At 39.4% G+C, this 25363-nt stretch overlaps 1 protein-coding gene and 1 non-coding gene across 3 annotated transcripts in view; one reads left to right on the top strand and one right to left on the bottom strand.

Moving 5' to 3' along the window:
• The first annotated feature begins 1871 nt into the window (after positions 1–1871).
• SPHKAP (SPHK1 interactor, AKAP domain containing) overlaps positions 1872–25363 on the top strand; it is a 194954-nt gene continuing 171462 nt past the window's right edge. For both annotated transcript variants that reach the window (XM_007966528.3, XM_007966526.3), the window contains exon 1: positions 1872–2534. In XM_007966528.3, the coding sequence (XP_007964719.3) occupies positions 2503–2534 (32 nt within the window). In that variant the 5' untranslated portion in view covers positions 1872–2502. The remainder of the gene's footprint in view (positions 2535–25363) is intronic.
• On the bottom strand, positions 14422–14528 carry LOC119625399 (U6 spliceosomal RNA). Its single transcript, XR_005241607.1, has one exon. It is a non-coding gene; the product is annotated as a U6 spliceosomal RNA (small nuclear RNA).

Raw genomic sequence — 25363 nt, 5'->3', positions numbered from 1 at the left:
TCAGAACATTCTGAATTTTATTTAAAGATCTGTTTTAGATGGATTCTCTTAACACTTCTCCTGTAAGGCAAGGAAAATAAGGGCAGCACTACCTCATCACTAGCAAGTGGGGGTAGAAATCTGGGCTCCTCACTTGGCTTTTGTTGACACTTGAAAAACAGGTAGTGGTATTCATTACTGTGAAGCAAGGGTAGGTGGGAGTTTAGGCGACTCACTAGGACTCCACTGATAAGAGTGGTAGGAGTACCTAGTTCCTGCTTCCCATGCGGCCTTCTGTGTTGGGAGTGGGGGGCAGGGGATACACATAGAGCCTTATTACTTCTGAACTATGGTTTTTGACTCTCCACAACAACTCCCCTGAAACTGTCTCAGTGTAGAGTGGAAGTGGGGGAGTGCTCATTACTGCTCTGTGGAGATGAAAGTACAAGCTCTATTGATACCAAGGTGAAGAAGCAGTGCTGCTACTCCTTGTTAGGATTGAAAGTCCTGGATCCCATGGAACCAGACCAAATGTCCATCAATCAATGAGTGGATAAAGAAATTGTGCTAAATACTACTCAGTCATAAAAAGGAATGAATTAATGGTATTTGCAGCAATTTAGATGAAACTAGAGGCTATTATTCTGTGTGAAGTAACTCAGGAATGGAAAACCAAACATATGTTCTCACTTATAAGTGGGAGCTAAGCTGTGAAGACACAAAAGCATAAGAATGATACAATAGACTTCAGGAACTCAGGGGAAAGCGTGGGAGGGAGGTGAGGGATAAAAGAGTGCAAATTGGGTTCAGTGTATACTGCTCAGGTGATGGGTGCACCAAAATATCACAAATCACCACTAAAGAACTTATTCAAGTAACCAAACACCACCTGCTCCCCAAAAATCTATGGAAATAAAAAATATTTTTAGAAAAGTCTTGGCTCCTTATTTTGCCATGATGCCACCTGCATGTGTGGAATGGGAAGGGGACTTCATTATTTCTGTGTGGATGTGGAAGTTCAAGCTCTTCTTGGCACCATGATGCGGGAAAGGAGACATGAAGAGGGGAGTGCGGCCAGTGTTTGGAGGGGATGAAAGTCCTGGTCCCTACTTAGTTTTCTTTGACACCACCTGGCCCAGGCTACTGACTTACATCCTTAGAGCCTACAGATGGTGAAATGTAGCCTCCCTACTTGGCCTTTGATGTTGTAGTTGAAAAAGGGCCACAGGTTTTTTTCTCATGGTGTTTGGACACAGGGGAGCTATTATTGTGTGCAAATTTTCTGTCTTGCTAGGCTGCTTCTTTCCTGATCCTGTGGCTAGAAAGAGGAGTCCTTTGTCAAGGCTTTTCCTGTCTCTGCCCCTTGACATTTCTGGGTTGTCATCTTCTTCAGCCAAAGTCTGGGAGAACCTCAAGAACTCATCATTATGCCATGCTTGGAGTCCCAGGATCTCCAGGGGTCTGCATTCTTCCGTCCACCTTTTTCTCATGCCTGTTTTATAGATAACCTCCGGGGGATTTAGTTGTACTTACTAGGAGGAACAGCTAAAAGTACATTGGCTCAACCTTCCCATTTGTGGAAGTCCCAAATTTTATTTTTAATTTGTTTTTTAACTGGAAAAAGAAGCAGATTCCACAGCGCCCTCATCTTAGCAGATACTTGCTACCGTCAGTGTCTTTCTTCTTAAGACAACTCTCATTTTTGCTCAGGAAGATAGGCAGCCGGCAACTGGAGAAGTTTGTGACAGCTCTTCCTCCCAGGTTCCCAGTGCTGTCCTCGGAAGGATGGCCTCTCTCATAGGTTTTGAGATTTCTGTGTGCGCACACTGTTCTAACACAAGAGAGAGAAGACTAAGTCACAGTTAAGCAAAATGAGTTAAGGAAACGTGAAAACCAAAACCAAGAGAGAAAGTCCAAATAAAGGGAAAAGACTTGGGGGCGTCAAAGAGAGCATGGTTCTGAGTGATCGACCACAACATGGTAGACCACAAACAAAAATGAAATCCAGACAGGAAGCCAGAGGAGCGGCGCGCGACCAGTGGGGAGTGCGGGCACTGCCAGGAGTGAGGGCGTGAATGTGGGAAAGTGGGTGAACAACTTCAGGGCTCAGACCTGCTGTACGCCAGACAGAAAGGGAAGCGAGACCGACGGCGGGTGGGGAAAGAGACATTTGGTCGGAGTCACCTATGTTTCTGGGCACGAATGAGCTGTAGAGCAGGATCCGCCAGCATCGGAGACTGGGGCCCGCCCTGCAGGAGGCAGGAGCCAGGCAGAAAAGTGGGAGCGTTGGCCAAGCGCTCCTGCAAGATCAGAGAGGACGGCGGGAGGGGACAGCGGGCGGTCGCAGCGCACAGAGCTTGCTGGCCAGGGAGGAGCGAGTCTCCGTGGGCGCCGCCGCCGCCCCAGCCTGCGCGCCTCTCTCCTGGCGCGTGCCAGTCTGCCACTCTGGGAGCTGGGTCCTAGCACCACAGACTTATCCTTCGCCTGCACTTTCCGTCTTTCTTCTCTAGGCGCCCATCAACAATGGATGGCAACTCCCTGCTCTCTGTACCAAGGTAAGAACCTCTTCTTTCTATGCCCAATATCATGTGGATCAAACTCCGTTCCGCGTTGTGAGTCGCTCACCAACTTGCCCCAGAGTGCTTCGGTTTGCACGGGGCTCCCAGCGAGGAGGCAGGGGTCATTGCACTTGTAAATAAGTCCTGTCCAGCCTCGCTGGAGCTACAGGGGTCCCTGTCAACTGCCCCACAGCGCGCGATGCTGAGTGGGTCCTGTGCACTGGAGTGGCACGGGTTGAGGGTCAGCCCCGTGCCCGCTTCTAAGGCCCAGGGACGGAGGTCTGCTCTGCCCTGGGTGGAGCCAGGAGCCGGACTTTCCGCAGACACAGCTTGGAGAGGTTTCACACCTTGTGAGGAGCCAGATTCCAAGGTCTAAAACAGGAGGGAACCAGGCTAGGGCAAAGTACCCCCGCTTTCCGTCCACCTTGACCTGGGCGGGTGTCTGGGGCTGCTGGAGTGGGGAAGATCGTCCCTCACTCCCGACCGACACCTGGACTACCCCCAAAGCGAAATCTTAAGGTTGGACAGAAAAGACCTGGGTCTCCTGCAGTCCCACTGTCCTCCGCCGCCCCCACACTCCCTGCTAGTCTGCGAGTTCCTTCTTTAACACCTTTGGCTTTTCTCGTCCCCACACCGAGGTAGGTCAGGGACGCCCCCCCAGGGGCTGCCGGGTGCAAGTAAGGTGTTTTTCGGGGCGTGTTTCTTTCTCCTGTTTCTTATTTGCCCCTGTTTCCTACTCCTTCTAACTCAGTGTTTTGCGAATTTAAGAACCCGAGATTTTTATGTCTTCCCCATAAACGTCTGGGTGAATCGGGGCGGTGGGGCTGCTCCTGCTCCGCCAGTTGGGCAGGTGGCCTTTGCGCTCTTTGCGCTCGCTGGGCGCGGAGCTTTCGCGCCGGGAGCGGAGGATGCTGTTGCTCCCAGGCAGAGGGTGCCCCGGCTGCGGCGCAGCGCCACCTCCCCTTGGCAGCGGCTTAGCGTGGCTCTTGGAGCCATCCCTACTCCCTCTTTTCCCCAAGCAAACAGCTAGGTAGCTTCCAGAGGAGAGCACCAGGCCCTAGAATAAACACGTTAAGTTCGGATTCTTGGAGAGCAACAAAACCCAATATCCACTGGCCAGGGCACACATGTAGTGATACTACATTGCCAAGGAGCCGAGATGCGGTGGGAGGGGAGGTGGGGGTGGCGGAGGAGGAGACAGACTGCTTTCCAAAGGTATTGAAGGCTGCCATCTAGAGACTTGAATTTTTTGTATTCCGCGATGAAATAACGCTTTCTCAGTTGCACAGGCGCTTCCTCCTTAAGCGTCCCTTCGCCGCGGGGGTAGCAAATGCTTCAGAAAAGGCCCGCGGTGGTTTCTGTGCACCCCCCTAAGTAGCTCTTAAGTTGAAGTCTCAGTCCCCACCCTCCAGATCCCTGCCCCAGCCCAACAGGGTCAAACGACCACCGCTAAGTCTTCCCATTTTGCCGATTTTTCTTAACTTAAAAAAAAAAAAAAATTGCCAGTGATATTTAAGCAAAGGCATTAAGGTGTTTGGAAAGTTTCAGTTTCTCCACCTGTCTATTCTACTGTCTAGGGCAAATGGTCGTTAGAATTGAAATGGTGAATTGGGTGGTCCTAATAATCTTCCGACAGAGATTTTTGATCACAGATTGATTGCTTTAATCCGTTTTTACAGACCAATATAGCTGTGCCTGAACCCTGACTATATTTCTATTCAAATACTGGAACATTTTCTAAATCACTAGAAACACATTGTGCCAGTAATTTATTAATATTATTTCTGTCTCAGTACTATAAAATGACCTTATAAAGAGCAAAGCAACTCCGATGATATTGCTCTGTGTCTTGTAGTAGCCTATTAAAATGTTAATATAGGTTTAATATCAGCTGCAGCAAACTAAGCTTTTTGAACATGACTCTTTATTCACCTATTTCCACAAATCAGCGTAGCGATTTCAGGTATTTTATTAGCATTCTTAGTCGTGTAAATTAACTCCTACACATAAGTTGATTCAATCCTCTATTTCCTTGTATACAAGAAACATCATTTCTTTTCTATAAGACTTAATTGAAAGCCATAGGGATTGGTATGCAAAAAGTAAATTAAAATTTTCAATGGTGTAGACAAATCATGTATTAGTCATGCTACTTGTTCACAAAACTGCATTTTAAAGAAATGATTATTGAATATTCTACGTAAGCTTTTCGAAGAAAACAACATGATTAGCAAATATCAAATTGTTACTGGTCAAGGCTTGTGATGTCCAAATCTGAAAATATTTTTGGTATCTAATAAAATTAAGTTGGTGGTTATAAATCATTGTTTCTCTTAAGAATTAGAAAACAATTTAAGACATTCTACTTAATAATTAGAGAAAACAAAATGATTTAATAACGTATTGAGTGAGTTAGAGAATATGTTTTTATGTTGGCTTTTCCATTTTCTTAGAATTTTCAATTAAACACAAATATAAATTACTGAAATTTCAATCAAGCGATATTCTGTGAAGATTGATATTAAAACTGAATGTGACTCATATACTTCAGAAACTGTAAAACATGTGTTGGTTTGGTTTTAAAGGAAATGTTTCAGGTTCTTTGAGTTATTAAACTGTATTCCCTTCCTTCCGTGAAAACTCCAGTTCATTTTTACTAGGAATATTTTCATGTTTAAATGTGCAGCAAGTTATGTGGATTACATCACAGATTTCTTAAAATCACTGGTTATCAAAGCTGGAAGATATCTTCCATGAGGAAACCAAGCCGTGCAAAGATTAAATGTTTCCATGTTAGCTGCATTATAGACCTGGAATCCAAGTGTTTTCTGACTAGTAGTCCAATTCAAGAAAAAAAATAAAAATTAAAGGGGATTTTTTTTAATCTAAAAGCTTTGATAGAGGTTCTTTAGTCATCTATTTTATGGAAAATTGATTTGATTTGTGAAGTCACAAAATTAGATATTAGAAAAACAAAAAAAGAATCAAGGGACTTCCATCCAGTCTGCTCTATAGTACACTGTAATACAATGCAATAGTTTCCCCTTACAAAAAAAAAGTCAATTTCACTTTTATATTGGTAACTAGTGTGTGTATAGTAAGGTGTTATCCAGTGTTATCTAATATATTAAATTATTTGATCATCACATCCTTGTGAGTCAATTATGATGGATATTATCATCTCCATTTCCTAGCTGAAAACTCTGAAGCGAAAGGAAATTAAATAAAGCAAATAATTGTATTAAAAATCCATATAAATTGTATGTAGCAGAGCTAGGTCATCCACAAAATTTTTCTGCCTTCAAGTCCAGTTTTCTTTCATGTACCGATTGAAAATCCATACTTTATTTTAAATGGAGGGAAAAATAAATTCTGGTACACAATTTGGACAAACACTGATATCATCAGAACACATAGAGGCAGCCTAAAAGCAAGGAGACCATCTTTTAAAGCCAACAAGTGCTAAAAAAAATAATCTTTCTTAGCAAACAGAAATAGTTTGTCAGCTTGACCATATCTAAGCTTGAATTTGAGTGTTGAGAGTTCCTTGCTTTCTAAACATTCGCATTGTTATACTGTATTGTTTTGTTCTTTTTGCTTGGTTTACCGGATTCTATTGTAATAATAAAATGTTTATCTGGCACTTCAAATGATAAGATCAAAACTCATCAAATGTAAACTTTTGAAACAATAATTTATATTGATTTTCTCCATGTGTGATAATGTATACAGGCTTCCTGTCATTTTGTTTTAACCAATCCAAAGTTTAACGTGGACACATTTCACTAAAACTCATCAGAATCTCAAGATTTTACCTCTCAGTATGTTAGTTCCAGGAAAAATAAAATTGATTTTTTAAAATGGAGCAAACCCAATACTGTATATTAGACCATGATCTTCCATCACCAAGTTTTTATAGAAAGGTTAACTGATTTTAGATTTACACAAAAGGAGAAATTTAAGAGTACATTTAAATTTCTTTGTCCTATTTATGAAAAACTTTCAGAAAAGATTAATTCATTGCTCTTAAGTTGAGGAACAGGGACAAATACGAATGCTGCCTTAAGAGTACATGTCACTTCATTCTATGTTTTGGAATGCACACTGTCCTCAAGGCCAGCACTGAGCTGTGGGCACCTTTCCCAAGTCTCACTCCCTTCTCAGGGTAACACTGCCCAAGAGGTACAATTTCCTATAGAGAAAGGAACTGGGAATTAGAAAGTCCTAGTGCCTCAAATTCTGAGAGCCCACTTTGTTGCTGGGTTGTGGATACTTGGTTAAGAGACTGGAATTCTGAAGGCAATTCCCAATAGAAAAAAAAAAAAAGAAGAAGAAGACTTAAAAGACCAACATTAAAACTACACTTTAGATACTGGCAAGTTTGATGGCCCTTTACAATCATCTCATAAATGAATGATTAAGATATATTTTGTTTTACAAGTGGCCTCCTTTGGCTAGTGCTACTGATTTGGATTTTTTCTTGGTGTTACAGAGTTACAGCTACAAATAATGGTAAGGAGGGGAAGAGGAAACAGTGATGAATTATATTTGTTTTTCGATTTGTTGTTGTTGTTGTTTTGTTTTGTTTTTTGCTTTTGTTTTTGTTTTTAAGATGGAGTTTCACTCCTGTTGCCCAGGCTGGAGTGCAATGGCGGCATCTCCGCTCACTGCAACCTCCACCTCCCTCCGGGATTCAAGCGATTCTCCAGCCTCAGCCTCCCAAGTAGCTGGGATTACAGGCATGTGCCACCACACCCAGCTAATTTTGTATTTTTAGTAGAGACGGGGTTTCACCACGTTGATCAGGCTAGTCTACAACTGATCTCAGGTGATCTGCCCCGCCCCAGCCTCCCTAAGTGCTGGGATTACAAGCGTGAGCTATGTGCCCAGCCCTGTATTTGACATTTGGAGATCTGGTGCTTAGTCCTGTTCTGAAATTAATGACTGAGAATGTCTGGTCAAGTTACCTGACCTGTTGCTTCTCTGCCTCCTCCTGGATGTGCTGACCTGTATCTTGGATATATTTATCTTCTATGTCCCTCTTTCTTTAGTCTTCTGTAATGCCACAACCTGTATTGTAGCAGGGACTCTCTCTTGGGTATGATATGGATAAATGTCTTACTCTCTTGAAAGAGGCGGGTGAAATCAAGGAATTTAAAACAACTGAAGCAACACCACCCATCCGAAAGAAAGCTTGTCTTCGAGAATTGGGCTTTATTGTTTTTAATGTTCCCCCAGAGGTGGAAAGCAGCATTATACTTACAGAAACTCTTTTTGTAAAGAAGACAGCACAGTAATTAAGATCCGGTTCCGTCACATATTAGTGATTGGTTACCCACTCTGGGGTAAAATCATGACCTACTCTGTGATTTATTTTCATCATCTGGGAAATGTGAAAACTACTTCAACCATTTGAAAAGGATATGAGGCTTCAGACAGTATTATGAAGTACAAGAAATAGTCTTTAGCCATTGCTTCCCATCATACTGAATGAATTCTTCTAAACATGATTGTTTCATGATAGATTTTTAAAGTTGATACTGGTGAATAGCTCACATAACTCAGAGATAAAGTTGACTTTATCTGATATTAGCATAGATACCCTTTCTTCCTTTTGGTTTTGTTTTTTTCTATCTTTTTTAAAAAATCTATCTCTTCAAATGTAAGTTGTTTCTTATAGATAGGGTATTGTATCTTACTTTTTTATCTCATCTAAAAACCTCTTTTCTTAATTGATGTGATAAGACCATTCACATTTGTTAAGATTGTAGATAGGGATAAATTAGCTAGCTATTTTTTATTTGTGTCATATGTTTTTTATTTTTTTAAAAAATGTCTGCTCTGCTTTGGGTTAAATGAGAATTGTTTTGTGATTCCGTTTTACTTTCTTTATTGATTTATTATTTATCTTTTGTTAAAAAGTGTGTGGTTGCCCCAGGATTTAGATGTTTTTTATTAAGCAGAATCTACCTTCAAATTTTAACATACCAGTTCACACCCAGTGTGAGGTTTTCACAAGGGTACATTCTAAATTATCTCCTCTGATCCTTTGTGCTAATATCATCATGTATTTTATTTTTACAAATGTCATAAACACACTATATATTTTGCTTTAAATCACCAGATATTTTTAGAACAATTAGAAATATGAAAAAAAAACTTCATTTATTCCATTTCTAACATTTTATTTGCATACATCCAAGTTTCTGCCTGGTATTAACATCTCTTCTGTCCAAAGAGCTTCTTGGATCTATGACTTCATGCCTGTTATTAATTCTGAAAAAAAAATTCAGCCATAATTTCTTAAAATGTTTTTCCTATCCTGTTCTGTTTTTTTTCTTTTCCTTCTAGAATTTTAATTGCACATCTATTAGAATACAGCTCTTGGATGTTCTCTTCTAATTTTTTTTGTTTCCTTTTCTTTTTCTTTTTTGTTTTTTTTTTTCAGATGGGTAATTTTTATTGACCTATCTTTAAGTTCATTGATTCTTTCCTTGGCTGAGTTCATTCTACTGATAAATTTATCAAAGACATTCTTCATCTGGTTACCATGTTTTACATTTTTAGCATTTCCATTTAGCATTTAGTTTTACCTTATAGTGTTTATCTCTCTGCTGTAACTACTCATGTGAACTCGCATGCTGTCTGCCTTTTCCATCAGAACCATTTCAATTAAAATCATGATTTGTAATTCTCTGCCAAATAGCTCCAACATCTGTGCCATACCTAGGTCTGGTTCTGTTTGTTGCTTCATCCCTTAGAAGTGTTTTTCTTTTTTCCTTGCTTTTCATTAGGGCTTGTAATTTTTTGTTGAAAACCAAACATCTTGTGTAAAATAGTAGTATCTCCAAATGGAAACTGGAAGTCAGTGTTATATTCCCATGTGAAAGATGAGGAACCAAGACTGAGAAATGTTAAACAACTTGTCGAAGGTTACTCATGTAGTGAGTGGCAGAGCCAGAACTTGATCTCTAGGATTTCAAACTCAAAGTGTAATGTTAACTCCATCACTGTCCCTCTCAGTTTTCTAATGCCAGTCCATTTCCACGCTGGAGTCCTGCAAGACCTTCTCATGCCACAGAGCTTTGTTTATTTCAGGCATTTTTCACCCCATATTCTAAGAACGTCATTGAAGCATATGAGATGCCTGTGATGATTTTACTATATAATCTCAAGATATCACTTTCTTTCTGAACGTCTTTTGATTCAGTCTTTCTCAAAATATGGTCTCTGAATCAAAAGCAGCTACAAAGATGGGTGGATGCTATAAGAGGCTTTGACACGCCACAGGAAGCAATGGAAACATAGGGAGTGACAGCCAACAAAGTTTAGCATGTGAATTAGAAGGTTTGTATCTGTTCCCAATATAGATAAGAATTCAGATACTAAAGCCTCTACCTGCACACCAAGCCACATTTCTGCTTGCGATAGAAGAGGTGGCTGGGCGCGGTGGCTCAAGCCTGTAATCCCAGCACTTTGGGAGGCCGAGATGGGCGGATCATGAGGTCAGGTTAGCCATCCTGGCTAACACGGTGAAACCCCATCTCTACTAAAAAAAAAAAAAAAAAAAATACAAAAAACTACCGCGTGTGGTGGCGGGTGCCTGTAGTCCCAGCTACTCGGGAGGCTGAGGCAGGAGAATGGCGTAAACCCGGGAGGCGGAGCTTGCAGTGAGCTCAGATCCGGCCACTGCACTCCAGCCTGGGCGACAGAGCGAGACTCCGTCTCAAAAAAAAAAAAAAAAAGAGGTGACACATTCTGCCACATGGTTTAACAGAGTTTTTCTCCAAAAACAACAACAATAACATGCAGACCAATGTGCTTTCTTTTATTCCTTTTAACTACATATTACAGAGCCAAATTATTGAAATAGTGTCTGAACCTGTTAGAGTAGCCATGGTTTTAGAAGTACAAGTTAGTTCAAAAAACATAAAGGTATCGTATTGCTTTTCAATAGCTGCTTTTAAAAATTGTCAGAAAATGAGTGGCTTAAAACAATACATTTATCATCTCACAGTTCTGTAGGTCAGAAGTCTGACATGGATCTCACTGGGATAAAGTCAAGGTGTGGCCAGGGCTGCATTCCTTTCTGGAGGTTTCACAAGAGAAATGGTCTCATTGCCTTTTCCAGCTTCTGGAGGCTGCTTATATGGTTTGCCTCATAACCAGCTTTCTCCATCTACAAAGCTAGCAATAGATGGTTGAGTCCTTTTCTCCAGTCACACCATCTGACTTCTGGCCTCCTCTTCTGCCTCCCTCCTTCACTTTTAATAAATCTTGTGATTACTTTGGATCACCTAGATAATCCAGCATAATCTTTCTATATTAAGATCAGCTGGCTATTAAACTTAATTCCATCTTGAACCTTGATTTTTCTTTGTCATACAATGTCATATATACTACAAGTTTCAGAAATTAAGATATGGACATCGTTGAGGGAGTTCATTATTCAGTCTACCACAGGCATTAATTGAACTAAAAACTGATCATCCTGGCCATCAAATGACACATGAAATTCTACGAGGATTAATTTCCATCTTATTTCTTTCTCCTTGTGTCCTTCTTTCTTTATTAAATAAAAGGGAAGAGGGACAAGATTATTTGTTCCTCCTCTGAGATATGTGAGTCATTCAGTGTGCCTGAGCTGAAAGAACTAAAGGTTATTCGAGAACATAAAACCGGGCAGATCAGGATGGACCTGGAAACCCTACCAAATTCACTGTTTGGCACATGTTTATTGCAGTGGTCATTAATGGTATTCAGCAAGTTTTCCAACTGTACTCTTAAGCATAGGGCAGGATTGTACTGGCTCTTCTCCTTGGTATGAAACATAGTGACATAATATGATTTGACCAATGCAAAGTGCACAGAAGGGGTACGTGTCTCTTCCAGTGTAAGTGTTAAAGATCTCATGTGTGACATGCCGTATTTCGCTTACTTTCTGCCACGGTGACTAACAGATTTCAGATTGTGACTGTTCCAACAGCCTGAGTTTCAGAATGAGGTTGAATTGGAGCAGAGCCCCAAACTAGTCCCTGATGGACACATAGCGTGAGTAAGAAATATGAATAAGCCTTTGTGGTCTTAATCCCCTGGGGTTCTGGAATTGTGTGATATTGCAGTATAACCTAGCCCATCCTGCCCGATCCGGTTACCCTCAGGGTTGAAATGGTAGGTGATCAACTTTGCATTGGCTTGTGAAGATTTCCAGAGGATCTCACAGAACTCTGTTTTTGCTCTAGACCTCCAAAAACCCTTATCACTATCTAACAACATATAACTGGACGTATTGATATGAGAATGAAGTTGGAAAAAGGGAGAAATGAGTCTCACCCTGAGCAGTTGTGCAAGTAGTCAGGAGGTATGTCCGGTGGACCAGCTCCAGATAATCACAATAAAGACCATGGCCTGCAGGCTTCTCCTCCTGGGGACATGGAGTGTGAACTGGGAATCATACTTATCTTGTTATCAATTCACACATTGCCCATTTCACAGTACACAGGCTTCTGCTATTTAGGGATGGAATGATGTTGTATCTTATATGGTTTTAACTGTTGCAAATACAGTGTGACATGATCGTTTTCCTTTTTTTATTCTTTCATTTCTCTTTCATCCTCATGTGATTAAAAATATAGTAAACTTGTATTTAACTTACACATTTATTATATATTATACATTCTTATATAGGATGTACACACACGCAGCTTTATAAGATTTTTTCACAAAATCCAACATACCATAATTTCTAAGCCTCTTAAGAGATTTTCAAAGGTTATTTTGACTCCAAAAATTTTCAAGATAAACAATGACATTAGATGCTAAACCTCATGTTAGATGCACCTGTGCTACACAGGGTTGACAAAACACTGATTTTTGGTAGCATGTCAACAGAAGTAAGAGCAAGATTCAAAAGTCAATTGTCAGGCAACCTTTATTGAGCAGACACTCTCTCCTGACACCTTCAAGACTCTCAATGGAGTAAGAAAGACCCAGTTCCTGCCTTCCTTACATTAACAGTGTGTGGGTCCAATTGCACAGTGGGTACAGCTGGGGCCACAAATCAAAGGATGAAAAGAGGCATGCTAGGAAGTAGATACCCAGTACACCAGGAAGTTGACACTCATTCCACTCTGAAATTAACTTTTCATTTCTTGAGTGATCTCTCGCAAACGAACCAAACTGATCAGTCCTTCTCTTATTTAACTCTTCGGAGCATTCAACATAATTGACAGGTGACCCCTAACATAAAAATATTTCCTCCTAAGAAGAGACTCACCTATACAATATAGGCAAATTTATAAAAAGGCAAACTTGGCTTTTTAAATAATAAGTGCTATTCTCTATGCTGGGAAAATGGGAACCCACTGGATATGGGATATTAGAGTTACGAAGGACTTGAGCGCAGGTCATCTTGCCCCGTCCCCTTCCTTTACAGATGAAGAAACCAAAGTCAAGAAAACTTAAATGAATTACTCAAATCACACAAATATTTAGAAATTAAGCCAAGAATAAAATGATATGCAACAGATTGTACTTAAGACTGCATTGGATTTACTTAAAATAATAATAAATCTCCGAAACAAAACTGGAAGCACTTGAAATTTTCTGGTACAGAAAAACATGTCTGTCAACCATGTCTAAATACCTTCTTTACTTTTCCATAAGAAAAAATAATGTCTATATAATTTCTCACCTCCTTATTTCACTTCAGCTGCCAGAAGTCCTAGAAACAAATTCAAAGCTCAATTATAACAACAGTGTAGAAATTTATGACCTGAATATCTGTGTTCCTTTTAACCATATTGACCTCTTATTATAATTTCTAGTATTCTTAACCCTGAGTTCTAACTTATGTTTTTCCGCTTTATTGCATATATCTTTTCTGTTAACTATCACAAATTCCTAGAGAAACAAGATGGAAAGGAGATATACCCCAGAAATATAGTAAGCTTGGTTCTAGAACAATACAATAAAGTAAATACCATAATGAAGTAAGGCACACAATTTTTTTTGTTTTCCAGGGGATTCAAAAGTTATGTGTACTCTATAGCATAGTATATAAAGTGTGCGATAGTATTATGTTTAAAACCACAATGTAGATATCTTAATTTTTAAAAACTATATTAAAAAAGTGGTAATAATCATCTGAACCTTCAGAGAGTTCCGATCTTTTTGCTGGTGGCGGGTCTTGCCTTGACATTGATGGTTGCTAACTAATCAGGGTGATTGTTGCTGAAGACTGTGCAAATTCCTTAAAATAAGAAAACAAAAATGCTTGCTCTACAGATTGGCTCTACTTTTCATGAAAGACTCCTTTGTAGCATACTATGCTGTTTGATAGCATTTTGCCCATAGTAGAACTTTCAAAATTAGAATCAATCCTCACAATCTGTCACTGCTTTATCAGTTAAGTTTAGGCATTTAGGATACTTTATCAATTAAGTATTCTAAACTGTTTGTGGTCATTTCGACAATATCCACAGCATCTTCACCAGGAGTAGATTCCATCTGAAAAAACCAATTTATTTGCTCATCCATAAGAAGCAATTCCTCATTCATTCAAATTTTATAATGAGATTGCAGCAATTTAGTCATATCTTCAGGCTCCATTTTTAATTCTAGTTCTTACCATTTCTATCAAATTTGCAATTACTTTAGCCACTGAAGCCTTGAACCCCTCAATGTCATCCATGAAAGTTGAAATCAACTTCTTCCAGACTCTCATTAATGCTGATATTTCGGCCTCCTCATGAATCATGAATGTTCATAATAGCATCTAGAATGCTGAATTATTTCCAGAAGATTTTTAAATTTATTTTGCCCAGATCCATCATAGGTATCACTATGTATGGCACCTATACCCTTGTAATTTTTTTTAATTTTCAAAAACATGGAATGCTTCAAGAATATTCATGTCATCCTTGTGCTGGGTCCATGCTAATCTTCTCTGTATCATTCTAATTTTAGTAAACGTGCTGTGTAAGCAAGCACAAAATGTACTTTTTAAATCATAAGACTTGAAAATCAAAATTACTCCTTGATCTTTGGGCTACAGAATGTTATGTAAGCAGGAATAAAAACAACATTAATTTTCTTGTACAACTTCATCAGAGCTCTTGGGTGACCAGGTCCATTGTCAATGAGCAGTAACATTTTGCAAGACATATTTTTCTAAGCAACAGGTCTCAGTGGGCTTAAAATAAACAGCAAACCATGCTGTAAACAGACGTGCTATCATCCAGGTTTTGTTCCATTTACAGAGCATAGGCAGAGTAGATGTATCATAAACCTTAAGGGCCTTAGGATTTTTGGAATAGTAAATGAGTATTAACTTCCACTTACAGTCACCAGCTGCATTAGCACTTAAAAAGTGAGTCAGCTTGTCTTCTGAAGCTTTGCAGCCAGGCATTGACTTCTCCTCTCTAGCTATGAAAGTCCTAGATGGCATCTTGTTCTAATGTAAGGATTTTTCATTTACATTGAAAATCTGTTGTTTAGTGAAGCCACCTTCATCAATAATCTTAGCTAAATATTCTGGATAATTTTCTGCAGCTTCTCCATCAGCATTTGCTGCTTCACTTTGCACTGTTATATATGGAGACAGTTTCTTATCTTAAACCCCATGAACCAACCTCTTCTAGCTTCAAACATTTCTTCTGCAGCTTTCTCACCTCTTCCAACCTTCATAGAATTGAAGAGAGTGAGGGCCTTGCTCTGCATTAGGCTTTACCTAAAGAGAATGTTGTGGTTGGCTTGATTGTGTGTTCAGAACACTCAGACTTTCTCCATATCAGCAATTAGGCTGTTTCTTTTTCTTATCATTTGTGTATTCCCTGGATTAACACTTTTAATTTCCTTCAAGTACTTTTCCCTTTGCATTCACAATGTGGCTAATTGCTTGATGCAGGAGGCCTAGCTTTTGGCCTGTCTCAGCTTTCAATATCTCTTCCTCACTTCATCATACCCAGTTTTAGATGTAAGGTGAGATATGTGTGATTTTCCTTTCATGTGAAGACCTACAGGCCATTTTAGAGTCATTAATTGGCCTGATATCAATCTTATTTTGTCTTAAGGAATAGAGAGACCCAAGGAGAGGAAGAGAGAAGGGGTAACTTCCAGTCACTGGAGCAGTCAGACCACCATTTGTCAATTAAGTTCGCCTTCTTGTATTGCCGTGGTGCATGTTGCCCCAAAATAATTACAATAGTAACATCGAAGATCACTAAACAGATCACCATAATAGCTGCAATACTGGTAATGACAAATTTTTAAATATTGCAAGAATTTTCAAAATGTGATACAGAGACATTAAGGGAACACGTGCTGTTTGGAAAAATGGTGTCACTAAGATTACTGGATGCACAATTTCCACAAACCTTCAATTTGCAACACAGTATCTGCAGAGCACAGTAAAGTGCAGTAAATTAGGTCTGTCTATATCCATTATTAAATCAATCACTCTATCAATCAATCATTTTCTTTAAAACAACAGAAAAAAATGATTTTCTTGTGACAAGTGGAAGCTCATAAAAATTATGGTCTATTCATATTTAATTTGACTTTAATGATAAACTGTATATAAAAAGTTGTAAGTAGTTTCTTTGAAATGATTAGTGCATTAAAGTAAAATAAGCTGTTTTAAAATAAATATATAATAAGATAGAATGCTAAAGTTTTGTTGGATATTTTCCTAAATTATTCATTAAGCATAATATTACATACACATTTTAAATATGTGTGTATGTAAGATATCAGTGTATACTAAAGGTATTAATGTATGAGAATGTCTTTTTCAGTTTGTACGTTTTATACTTTGGTGTATTTTTCTCAGATAATAAAATGAATTAAATAATATAATAGGAACTTTAAAATATTTAATACTGCTTCCAAAGATACTAAGATAATTGATTATTTCCTTTCTTTATACTTCAGTGTTAATGTAAGTTACATAACGTACCTTATTTCTTTTTGTCCTACAAGCCTATAATTTTGAATTAAGAACATAAAAAGAATTCAGTAAATTACTTTTGGTAGACTGCATATAGGAATAGACTTACCCATTTATTTTCACTTGAGTACATAATTCTTCCACTTAATTTACATAGACAAATAAATTAAAGAATTTATCTGGGTAATTCAAACCAAAAATAAAACTCAGATAAAAATAAATTAAGGACTCATGGAAGTCATTTTTCTCTAAGCAAAATCTTGGTCCCATATAATGTGTTCATTGCCTACTCATGGATTTAATATATCCTGAATATTTTTAATTTTTACTTCAACTTTTTAGATAAATGAATCAACAGTGTTTCAAAATAGTAATTAAAAAGGTACATTGACTTCACTTGTGTTAACTATCAGTTGATCGGCGATCCGACCTGGCATTCTGTTACACTGTTAGTATTTCTATCTTTGCAAAGGTGAAAATTATGTGGTGACTTCAAGAGAATCAAGTAATATAGAAAATTAACTGCAGTTTCATCACAGGGATCATTATAAAATTATCCAAGAAAGAGATTCAGTATTCAGAGAACATCCTAACTAGAGAAGTTGTTACCACAACTGATATAGTTTGGATGTATGTCCCCACCCAAACCTCCTGGTGGGAAGTGATTGGATCGTGGGGCTGGGTTTTCATGAATGGTTTAGCACCATCCTCTTGGTGCTGTCCTCATGATAGTGAGTTCCTGCAAAATCTGGTTGTGCGAAAGTGTATGGCACCTTCCCCTCTCTCTGTGGATCCCGCTCTCACCATGTGATGTGCAAGCTCCCGCGTTGCTTTCTGCCATGACTGTAAGCTTCCAGAAACCTCCCTAGAAGCACATGCCAGCTCTATGCTTCCTGTACACCCCACAGAACTGTGAGCCAATTAAACCTGCTTTCTTTATAAGTCACCCAGTCTCAGGTATTTCTTTATAGCAATGCAAGAATGATACGATAACGATAATAACTCTCAGCTCTTACAGATCACAGTCATTCATCATGCAGAAGAAATGTGTGAAACTATTAATGATAACTTTTTCCTCAGTATTTCTATTGTGTCAAAGATATTTTCCACAGGATGAATATGAACATATACAAAGAATGAGGCAGGAAAAGAGAAGATATGATCCAAGTTTTAACCTTGAAAATTAATTATATAGGACCAGTATGGATGATTGAGGCTGGGCAAAAAAAATCAGGGGAATAGCTTACTTAACTTATTTGAAAGGAAGAGATAAAACCTAGTGATTTCAATGTAGTCTTCACTATGTGAGGGTACATAAAACCTGGAAAAAGACATGTAAAGTAAATTTACTACACGGAGGTCTAGGTGTCATACTAAATGGTGAACAAAGTTAATATGTTTGGGCATTTCTCTTTCAAAATAATATAAGGGAAATTAGTTCATTTTGTCAATACTTTTTAAGTAAATATGAATTATGTAATAAACCAATAATGAGTTATGTGTTGATTAATATATCATAATTTCCCTTCAAAATTGTATGTAAACATGGCCCTTTGTGTCACAAGATCATAAGCGCCTCATAAACAGCCTTATCAATTTTGCCAGCACTCCCTTTAATTCTTTGATTCTCAGATCTGTCTCTTTGAGGCACCTATCATGTCATAGCCCTCATGGATTTTCTCTTCTTCTGACATTAACTGTTCTAATTCTGCCAGACTCATTTGGTGGTAGTTTGACATGTGATTAAAGAGTTCTCTAATGTCACTTTCTTCTTTTTTTGGAAATCCTTCATCTTCCTCAAAGTTTGCCATTCCAGTTAATTAGCATTTTACTTAAATAAAAGTCACAACCTCTTAAAGTATCAACAGGCAACAACCACCAAATATGTTGATGCAATGGACAGAGAGACATTCAAGGTAGGTGGGGTGAGAACTTTACTGGAAACTAATTGTTAAATGTTCAGTACATTAGCTAATACAACTTTTGCTTTCTTACACAATCTTGTAATTGCAGAAACTGGCTTAACAATAACAAGGACACCTGATCTTTTGGGGGACAATTTAAGTTTGGGGCAATCACTTTAAGTTTATCAGATTTTCTCCATGGAATGACATTGCCAAAAATCATTTTTATTTTCACAAAGGTTATCTGTAGAGGAGTGAGTTAGCTCACTAAGCAATGCAGGTGCAATTGAATATTTCAAAAACTCAATCCTCTAAGAAATGTTCTAATGTAGTTAATATTACAGAGGTCTTTATGTTTCCAAAATACCTTACAATTATTATTCTATTTTTAATGCACTGGTAGTTATTTCAACTGAATGTATGCAAAGCACCAAATGGTGTTCCAGGAAGAAAGTAGGCCCTTGATAAATATCAATACCCTTCTCTTCCCTTTGGATAAGACCACAGTGTTATTCAAAGTCTAAAAGACAGCACATAGATCAATTGGATTAGAACTGTGTAGTGGGACTTCTAACAGTGTTTGAAGTGGCCAGGACTTTGGGGAGATGGATACATGTCTAGTCTCTCAGAGTTACTGAGTCACTCATTGACCCCTATAGTGGGTTCCAAATGCCTGTGAGGTGGGTAAAAAAAGTGCTGCCACAGAAACAAGTCTCTTTACAGAGAGTTAAGGTCTAATGTAAAACAGATATAAGCCTTGGCGAAACAGAATCCATTCATTCTTTTATTTATTCAGTACTCATGTTGATCCTTTATTGTACATCGGATAAAATCAGCTGATATGCAATAATGAACACAAGTAGAGTCCGCCCCCTTCTCATGGAGCTTTGGTACCAATGGAGAGAAAGACAATGACATCAGTGGACATATAGCAAATTGACATGTGTGTACCAAGGAAAAGAACATGGTCTTTAAGAACATATGACAATGAACAAGACTTAAGCAGGAAAGCAAGGCAGATTCTCATGAGGAAGAGTGCTCTGGCAGCGAGACCAGCAGTTGGAAGAGTCCAGAGGCAGGAGAGCAATTGAGCATTTAAAGAGCTCTCCGTGTGTGCCTGAAGTACAGGAAATGAGGAAAAGATGAGTGACAATGAGACCTGAAAGGTAGGGGCCAGAATAGGTTAAGCTTTGGGGATCATTGGGTATTCCTCCTAAAAACAATGGGATGTCATTGATGGTTTTCAGCGTAGAGGTGGCTGGAAGCCCTAATTCATGTAAAGGTTGTAACCCAGTGTGGCATATTGTAAATGCTTCATAAACAGAAACTGTTACTATTGTAATAATCACTGTTGAAACTATAATTTCAATACCACAATCTTTGGGTGCTGTATTAGTCAGGGCTTTCCAGAAGGACAGCATTAATAGGACATATGTATACGTGAAAGGGAGTTTATTAGGGAGAACTGACTCACACCATCACAAGGCAAAGTCCCACGATAGGCCATCTGCAAGCTGAGGAAGAAAGAAGCCAGTGGTGACTCAGTCAAAGTCTGAAAGTCTACAGACCAGGGAAGCCAACAGTGCAGACTTCAGCCTGTGGTTGAAGGCCCAAGAGGCCCTGGCAAACCACTGGTGTAAGTCCAAGAGTCCAAAGGCTGAAGAACCTGCAGTCTGATGTCCAAGGGCAGAAGGAAGCGTCCAGCCCGGGAGAAAGAAGGAAACTAGAAGACTCAGCAAGCAAAGTTATCCCATCTTCTGCCTGCTTTGTTTTTGCTGTGCTGGCAAGCCAAATGGATGGTGCCCACCCACACTGGGAGTGGGTCTTCCTCTTCCAGTCCACTGACCCAAATGTCAATCCCCTCTGGCAACACTCTCACAGGTACACCCAAGAACAATACTCTATCAGCCATCGAGGCATCTTTCAATCCAATCAAGTTGACAGCTAATATTAACCATCACAGGGGCATTCCTGGGGAGAGCTAAGATTACAAGATCACCAGAATAGGGTTATTCCGAAGTGGCAACTGTCATTAAGATGGCATTTTAAAAGCATCTTATTGAGTTTCAAGGACGTCTGGAAGCAGTCACCCATCTGGTTGGTCATATGTCATGCAAATAAGAAAGGAACCCAGAGTATCCCAAAGGGCTTCTTCATAATACTCGTTGGTATATTACCATGTTCTCAACTGCACATAGCAAAGGAGGTGGAAATACTGCCTACACCTACAAACACCCATGTTGACCTGTGTACATTATAAATAGGTACAATAGATCCTCTTCAGTGTTATGGAGGAAAGGAGGAAGAGGGATAAAATAAGGAGTAAAAGAGAAAGAATATGTAGATGGGATGAGGAGGAGGAGCCAGTAGTAGGTCACTTAGTACCTTAGTCTGCATCTTGCATAATAAGCCTAAAAGCTGTTGGAATTCAGTCAAAAATTTTTTCTCCCTAACATTTTATATGTGACAATAAATAATACATCAATAAATAAGATAAATTTCTTTATTATATTTAGATATCTCTCTCTCTCTCTCTCTCTCTCTCTCTCTCTCTCTCTCTCTCACACACATCTCTCTGTCTCCCTGGATCCCCATGCTACTCAGTTGGCTTAATAATTGCAGTCATTCACTGGGGCAGTGCAAAAATCTAAAACCTACCAGAAAAACATTGGGTGGTACTGGTAATCTCCAGCCTGTCATTGTTGCTGCTGATATCCAGTATCTCATTGACATGCAATCGCTTTCTGCTCGCTTTAAAAGTGGGACAGCAAGATTTTGTCTGAGAGCCCCAGTGCTTCATGATTCTGTTTCTGTGGCTATAACAAAGCCGTTCTTCCCAGTTTTGCTACCTACTCATGGCACTGGCTTTAAAAAGGGCTTTGTGGCTGGGCGCGTGACTCACACCTGTAATCATAGCACTTTGGGAGGCTGAGGCAGGTGGATCACCTAAGGTCAGGAGTTTGAGACCAGCCTGATCAACATGGTGAAACCCCATCTCTACTAAAAATACAAAAATTAGCCAGGCGTGGTGGCGAATGCCCGTAATCCCAGCTACTTGGGAGGCTGAGGCAGGAGAATCACTTGAACCCGGGAGGCGAGGCTTGCAGTGAGACAAGATCGTGCCATTGCACTCCAGCCCAGATAACAAGAGTGAAACTCCGTCTAAAAACAAAAGAAGGGCTTTGTTTCCTCTCCTTGTGTATTCTGCCAACCTCTGTGTCCCTCCCATCCTGCTACCTCTCAAAGTCATGTTAACATAGCAATATATAAGGTATGTGTGCTACATAATCCCTGTTGTCAGTATTAACAACTAATTTTACTGAACTCTTTTCATTGTATATTGACAACTTGAATAGCTGCATGAATATAATCTAGTAAAAATGGCCAAACCACAGGTCTTGTTCAAGTTTAACTAAGATAAAGCTTACCAATCAGTAATTAAGGGGAAGGATCCACTTGATTTGACTAATTAGAATACTTCAGATATAAGAGACATTTCCACAAAATATTACTTATATCAGAATTGATACCTGAAATTTAACTATTAATAAATTCTCTAATTTAGCTCTTTTGATTCTAAAATGCAGACATAAAAAGGCAGGAAGCATCTGAAGAGTTTTTAATTCTGGAGATCAACCTGTTTCTCCAATCTCTTTTATTTGGAAGGAAAGCACACAGAAGCAGCAAACCTCAGCCTCTGAAGGGGCCCAACTCCTGACTCTACACGGCCCAAGGGTTATTTCTTAGCAAAGAACATGTATAGCTTACAACCAACATATATCAAAAATAAAAACAAAGCAAATTCCTGGTAATTGGGAAATACCTTCTATTTTCTATTGACTCCTTCCTCTGGGCCATGATTTTTTTGTTAATAAATCGTACTTCTGAAGGAATATGAACTGGAACCATGCTCTGATTCAATAACACAATAGATAGAAAGCCTAGGAATATTTCTGAATATAGTACTGTAAATCCTGTAACCAAGGTATTTCAACTGATCACTGCATACTTAATAGGACGTACAAGCTTGGAGTCCAGGGTGACAAAAACAAACCAAACATTTCAATCAAGGGCAATTTGTAAGAGTGGATTAGATGTAATGTGGATTTGTACTTCTAAGCAGACATCTATTTTGTTTTATTTTATTTTATTTTATTTTATTTTATTTTATTTTATTTTATTTTATTTTATGTTCCAAGATGCATGTGCAGCATGTTCAGGTTTGTTACATAGGTAAACGTGCATCATGGTGGTTTGCTGCACCTATCAACCAACCACCTAGGTATTAAGCCCAGCATGCATTAGCTATTTTTCCTGATGCTCTCCCTCCCTGCAGCCCTCTGACAGTGTGTATTTTTCCCCTTCTGTGTCTATGTGTTCTCATTGTTAAGCTCCCACTTTTAAGCGAGGTTATGCAGTGTTTGGTTTTCTGGTTCCTGAGCAAATATCTTTTGAACCTTTTTTCTTCACGGATGGCTGAAACTCATGTAGCAAATAAAAATTCAACCATAACATTCTGAGTAAAATATCATTGTTTCTAGATTGGGCCAACTCAGTAGCCTCCCACTTACATCTACTCTGAACACCTCAAAGGTCTCATATGAGCTCACCCTGTCTTCCTATCCAGGCTTTTCCTGACTTGCACATTCTCTCACTGTCTATGCAGTAGCTAGACTGACTTACAATTAGTCATTCCTGCCTACTGGGTCACTTCATCTAGATAATTCCTATTCATCCTTTATAAGCCAGATTCCCAGTGAAGCTTTCCCTGGACTTCCTTGTCAAGTCGTAAGTCAGATCCCTGCTAAGTATCAGTGCCTCACAGTTCATGGAAGTCATACATTTGTACTTGTTTATGTGATTATTTGTTTAACACCTGCCTTATCCACTCACTGTGAGCTTGTTGAAAGCAAGATTCATCTAAGTTTTGTCACTCTTGTATCTACAGTATCTCATCGCATTTGACACAACTTCAGACCTGACAAACGTTTGTTAGACAAATAAATGAAACATAAATGTTATCTGGGCCAAGTTTACCTGTGTGCACAGAGAACTTAGATGTCAATATCTTATTTGGAAGGCCAAGAAAGTCAGTATAAGGAAAGGGGCACTGAGTCCAGAGCACTGAAAATAAGTATTTATTAACTCACAAATATGCAGAGGTTTAAAATATATTGAAAAAGTACACCTAAAAGCAGTCATTGTCCCATCAAGTATCTTTGATTGGTGGTATGATTCAACTGTGTCCCCACCCAAATCTCATCTTGAATTGCAGTTCCCATAATCCCCACATGTCATGGGCGGGATCTGGTGCGAGGTAATTAAATTATGGGAGCGGTTACCCCCATGCTGCTGTTCTTGTGATAGTGAGTGAGTTCTCACAAGGTCCGATGGTTTTATAAGGGGCTTTTCCTTCTTTGCTCGGCACTTCTCCATCCTGCCATCATGTGAAGAAGGTCGTGTTTCCTTCCCCTTCTGCCATGATTGTAAGTTTCCTGAGGACTTCTTCAGTAATTTGGAACTGTGAGTCAATTAAACCTCTTTCCTTTATAAATTACCCAGTCTCAGGCAGTTCTTTATAGCACTGTGAGAACAGACTAATACAACTGGTATATAAAAGTTTACCCCAATCGTGGCCGGGCGCGGTGGCTCAAGCCTGTAATCCCAGCACTTAGGGAGGCCGAGACGGGCGGATCACGAGGTCAGGAGATCGAGACCATCCTGGCTAACACGGTGAAACCCCGTCTCTACTAAAAATACAAAAAAAAAAAACTAGCCGGGCGAGGTGGCAGGCGCCTGTAGTCCCAGCTACTCCGGAGGCTGAGGCAGGAGAATGGCGTGAACCCGGGAGGCGGAGCTTGCAGTGAGCTGAGATCCGGCCACTGCACTCCAGCCCAGGCTACAGAGCAAGACTCCGTCTCAAAAAAAAAAAAAGTTTACCCCAATCAAATAAATATATTATTTAAGATACTATAAGATACTATAATAAGATATTATAAGATACTCATAGACCTAACTAAAGAACATTTAAACTTTATAATCATGGGGAAGACGGACATGAGACATGATTGGTACAATATTTCACCTCCCTTGCTTCCATGCTGGGTTCCACTGACAGCATCAATTCTCAGGTTCATTAAAAACACCAAATTAAGCTGAATTTCCTCCACTCTAATTTGTATTTTGGCTGGTTTCTGTCTTCTTCAAAGTGATAGAGGTTTCTCTGTTAAAGACCTTGTTTGGCAGCTGAGGGTAGGGAACGTCAGGTTCCCTTGACTTCCTCTCCAAATGAACAAGAAGCTCCTGGCTCCAGACTCCTAGCCCCAGACCAGATTCCTAGTAGCAGTCAACGAACCACAGATTGGTCTGGAGAGAGACTGCAAAGACGCCCTTACATGAAAATTAGTTCCACAGACATAGTGCTGATGACACAAAGGTCAGATACATAGTTCTCTGTGGTGAGAAACTAGAGCAGAGAGGAAGGGAAGGGCTTGATGATTGAAGCCCCCTGTAGTCTATGGAAGATGATCTTAATATGTCCCTCAGTTTGGCCAAACTTCACATAGCTTCCTGACTCTAGGCACAGACCTCCATTTCCTTACAGCAATTTCTCTAGAAAATGTGTAATTATAAGTTATTTCTTTAATCTTTTGTGACATAAATGCTTTTAAAAGCCTCTTTTCAATTTTATAACCCAGGAATGTCTTTCTTTAAGGATCCGGGAGCCAACTCCTTGAAATGCAAACATGCGGGGAGATGGCACCCCATCTCCCAGTTTCTGCGGGAGAGTAGGAGCCTAACTTCTGTGGGTGCGTTGTTTCCAGTTGTAGTTTTACAAGCCCCTCCTCTCATGAAGATATGAGAAAGTTTACTTTTCCTTTAGATAAGGCCAGTTAGCAAACACAGATGGCCTGTGGTTTTCATTCCCACCCCCAACCCTGCTCTTAAAAACTCCCCTGATCTTTGCTTAAGCA

The sequence above is a fragment of the Chlorocebus sabaeus genome, chromosome 10, assembly GCF_047675955.1.
Source record: "Chlorocebus sabaeus isolate Y175 chromosome 10, mChlSab1.0.hap1, whole genome shotgun sequence".
NCBI lineage: Eukaryota > Metazoa > Chordata > Mammalia > Primates > Cercopithecidae > Chlorocebus > Chlorocebus sabaeus.
Note: the sequence above shows the minus strand (reverse complement) of the source record. Positions and strands in the feature narration are given on the sequence as shown.